This window comes from Gallus gallus, assembly GCF_016699485.2.
Source record: "Gallus gallus isolate bGalGal1 chromosome 31 unlocalized genomic scaffold, bGalGal1.mat.broiler.GRCg7b 31_unloc2, whole genome shotgun sequence".
Classification (NCBI taxonomy): domain Eukaryota; kingdom Metazoa; phylum Chordata; class Aves; order Galliformes; family Phasianidae; genus Gallus; species Gallus gallus.
Genome location: NW_024095946.1, coordinates 50,001 through 52,746, shown reverse-complemented (window position 1 = coordinate 52,746; position 2,746 = coordinate 50,001). Strand labels below are relative to the sequence as shown.

At 55.2% G+C, this 2,746-nt stretch overlaps 1 protein-coding gene across 2 annotated transcripts; it reads right to left on the bottom strand.

Annotated features, from left to right (window-relative positions):
• Window positions 1-18: 18 nt before the first annotated feature.
• On the bottom strand, window positions 19-1,316 carry LOC121108673 (osteoclast-associated immunoglobulin-like receptor). 2 transcript variants are annotated; one of them, XM_046905999.1, is made up of 3 exons: window positions 1,272-1,316; window positions 374-685; window positions 19-253 (listed from the first exon to the last, which is right to left on the bottom strand). In XM_046905999.1, exons 1-3 carry the CDS (start codon window positions 1,300-1,302, stop codon window positions 141-143), a joined length of 456 nt encoding a protein of 151 aa, XP_046761955.1. In that variant the 5' UTR covers window positions 1,303-1,316; the 3' UTR covers window positions 19-140. The 2 variants fall into 2 exon arrangements, with proteins under 2 accessions (XP_046761955.1, XP_040512623.2); XM_040656689.2 differs by lacking the exon at window positions 1,272-1,316 and having other exon boundaries at window positions 22-253; window positions 374-1,198.
• Window positions 1,317-2,746: the final 1,430 nt, after the last annotated feature.

Genomic DNA, 2,746 nt, shown 5'->3' with positions numbered 1-2,746 from the left:
TTGACAGGGGATGAAAGGGAAGGCAAGGGACACCTGGGAGGGTCTATATGGGATAGAAGGGCAGGCGGGGGACACTGCAGGAATCAGTAGAGGATGGTAGACATTTAAACTTGCTCACCACAGTTGTCATCTCTCCGTATTCAGAGGCTGCGAGCATCGATGACAAAGAAGACTCCGAGGCCAAAGACGAGTGCAGCCACAAAGCCCCTCACCAGTGCCATCACCAGATTGGCACAGGACTGCTCCTCAGCACCTGTGGGGTCCTGGATTTTGGGTGTCCCTATTGCCAGCCACAACCCCCATGCAGACTGGATGCAGAGACACAGCCACCCATCCATGACGGGGGGCATACAAATGGGGGGTTCAGACCCACCTGAGGGTGCAGCTGTGGGTGTCACCTCCAGCATCACGCTGTCCCCAAGGGGTGAGGACACAAAGGGGTAACCCCTGGGGCGATAGGAGCACCTGTAGGTTCCACTGTCAGCTGGGGTCACCGCCAGGAAGGTAAAGTTTGCAGAACCTCCACCACTGGGGTCCTGGTGCTTGATAGGGGCTGAGCTCCCATCCTTGTGCAGGAGGAAGGCGGCCCCGTAGTCCTTGTTCCAGCAGCGGATGGTGATGTTGGTCCCCATCTCCAGGCATTGCTCGGGGTGAATGGAAATGCTGGGTGGGGAATAACTGTGATCTGCATGAGGGAGGGGACAGCAGTGGGTTAAGGTCCTGTGGGGAGCAGCCAGAGCCATTTGCTGTCCCCAGTGTCCTCACCTGTCAGCACCAGCTCCAAGGGGTCACTCTTCTCTGATGCCCCTACTGACCAAGACTCCCGGTACTGACACCGATATCTACCTGCGTGTTCCCACAGTGTGCTAACAAAGAAGAACTCGGCCGCGTTCTGCTTCCTTCTCCTTCCCCTTGTTGTATGACCAACCTCTTTCCTGGTACAGCCAGACCCAGGCAGCCAGCCGGGGCAGGTGGCAGCGCAGGGTGACATTGTCCCCCAGGGACACCCCCTGGCTGGGGTGCAGTGACAGGGAGGGTCGGGGCACTAGGACAGGGGACAGCAGTCAGCCTTGTCCCTGCACACCCTCCTGGGCCCCTCTGCTGGCCCCCTGCCCACGCTCCCCTCCCTCTGTCCCCTTTCTCCCCCTGTCCCCATACTCACATTGCTGTGCCCTGCTCGCTGCCACCAGATGCCAACCTGCAAGGGACACGGTCCTGGTCCCACACAGGGCCACCAACCCCCGTGGCACCACGTCCCCATTGTCACTCACCCAGGATGAGGGCCACCACCATTGGTGCCATGAGGCAGGAGCAGCTTGGGGACAGCGAGTCTGCAGTGGGGACAAGGAGTGACCAGAGAGGCAATCTCATTTCCTCTTTGGGGACGGGATGGAGACATGAAGTCTCCACCTCATGTGATAAATAGCTGTCATGTGTGGTGGCACTTTTGGTTTCCCAGTGACAAACAGAGAGCACTGCACAGAGCCCCCATTGCTGTGCCCCACGCAGGCTGTCACCTCTCAAGTCCCCAAGGAGCCCCCATCATGTGGCCTTGCACTCTGTCCCCCATGGGATGCCAGGCACAGCATACATGGCTCCAATGGGCTGTCCCACGTGGCATGCCACGTGCCATCCCCAGCACATCCAGCCTGCCTTACCACACACTTTGGGTACCACACTCTTTCCCCACTGCACTTTCCTCTGCCATCCCCACTGGGGACAGCAGCACAGACCTTTGGGGGCACAGTGACACCCACATAGACATGGGGCACCCTCTGAGGACACACATACAACGAGTATGCACTTGTAGTGTCAGTGTTTGGATAGATGCTAAAAACAGGGTGTGCATTATAGTATACCCATATCTTGTGTATACATGACATCGTGCATACAAACATGGAGGCACGCTAGTAGGTTTGTGATACACGTGTACGTACATCTCTTTTGCCCATGTGACAGCAGACACACGTGTAATGTGTATGTATCACGTGCGTGCAGTGCACATGTGACGGTGAGCACACACAACACCCTTGCACTTGGCAATGGTGATGTTCATTGTGCACCCAGCATACACGTTTTTGTGTACTAAAGTACCTTGCACATGTGTTGTGTGTAAGCATGGCCATGCACTGCTCTGGTTTTGTAGATCTTTGGGTTGGATTGGGGCAATTTGGGTTGTCCTGGAAGAATGGTGATGGAAGTTTGGAATCAATTGGGAATAATTGGATGTTCTCAGCTGGTGGTACGGAATTCATGGTGCGTAAGGAAGAACTTCAGGGTGAGAAAGGAGCATTTGAGGGTAACTGATGTTATCCAAGGGGAACTGATGTCATCTACGTGGACTTCCATGATGTCTTTGACAAGGTCTCACACAACTCCCTCATCCCTCAATTGGAGAGATATGGATACGAGCATAGGGCTGTTCTGGAGAGAAGGAATTGCTTGGAAGGTCACAGCCAGAGGGCTGTGACGGGATGGAGTGCAGCTGCAAACCCAGTGTGCACAAAGGGAGGTCTGAGGAGCACCTCCGAGGTTGTCTTCTTCATCTTCTTTGTTGATGACTGAGACTTCCAGATGAGTGCTCATCCCTCCCCCATCCCTTCTCCAGTGCTGTGGGCTGACCCTGGAACTCCTCGAAGCAGACCTTCAAAACAGAGAGGTGATCTGTCTGTTTCCTCTCTACCTCTCTGAGTCTCATTCTTTCTTCATCTTTCCTCTCCTTCTCATCCTCCCTTGGCAGCAGCAG

Bases quoted from the DNA above. Each gene is read 5' to 3' on its own strand.
- LOC121108673 (XM_040656689.2), bottom strand. From the start codon at position 743: ATGGCTCTGGCTGCTCCCCACAGGACCTTAACCCACTGCTGTCCCCTC. The intron at 254-373 runs GTGGGTCTGAAC...AGGACCCCACAG, and splicing joins ACCCACAGCTGCACCCTCAG to GTGCTGAGGAGCAGTCCTGT.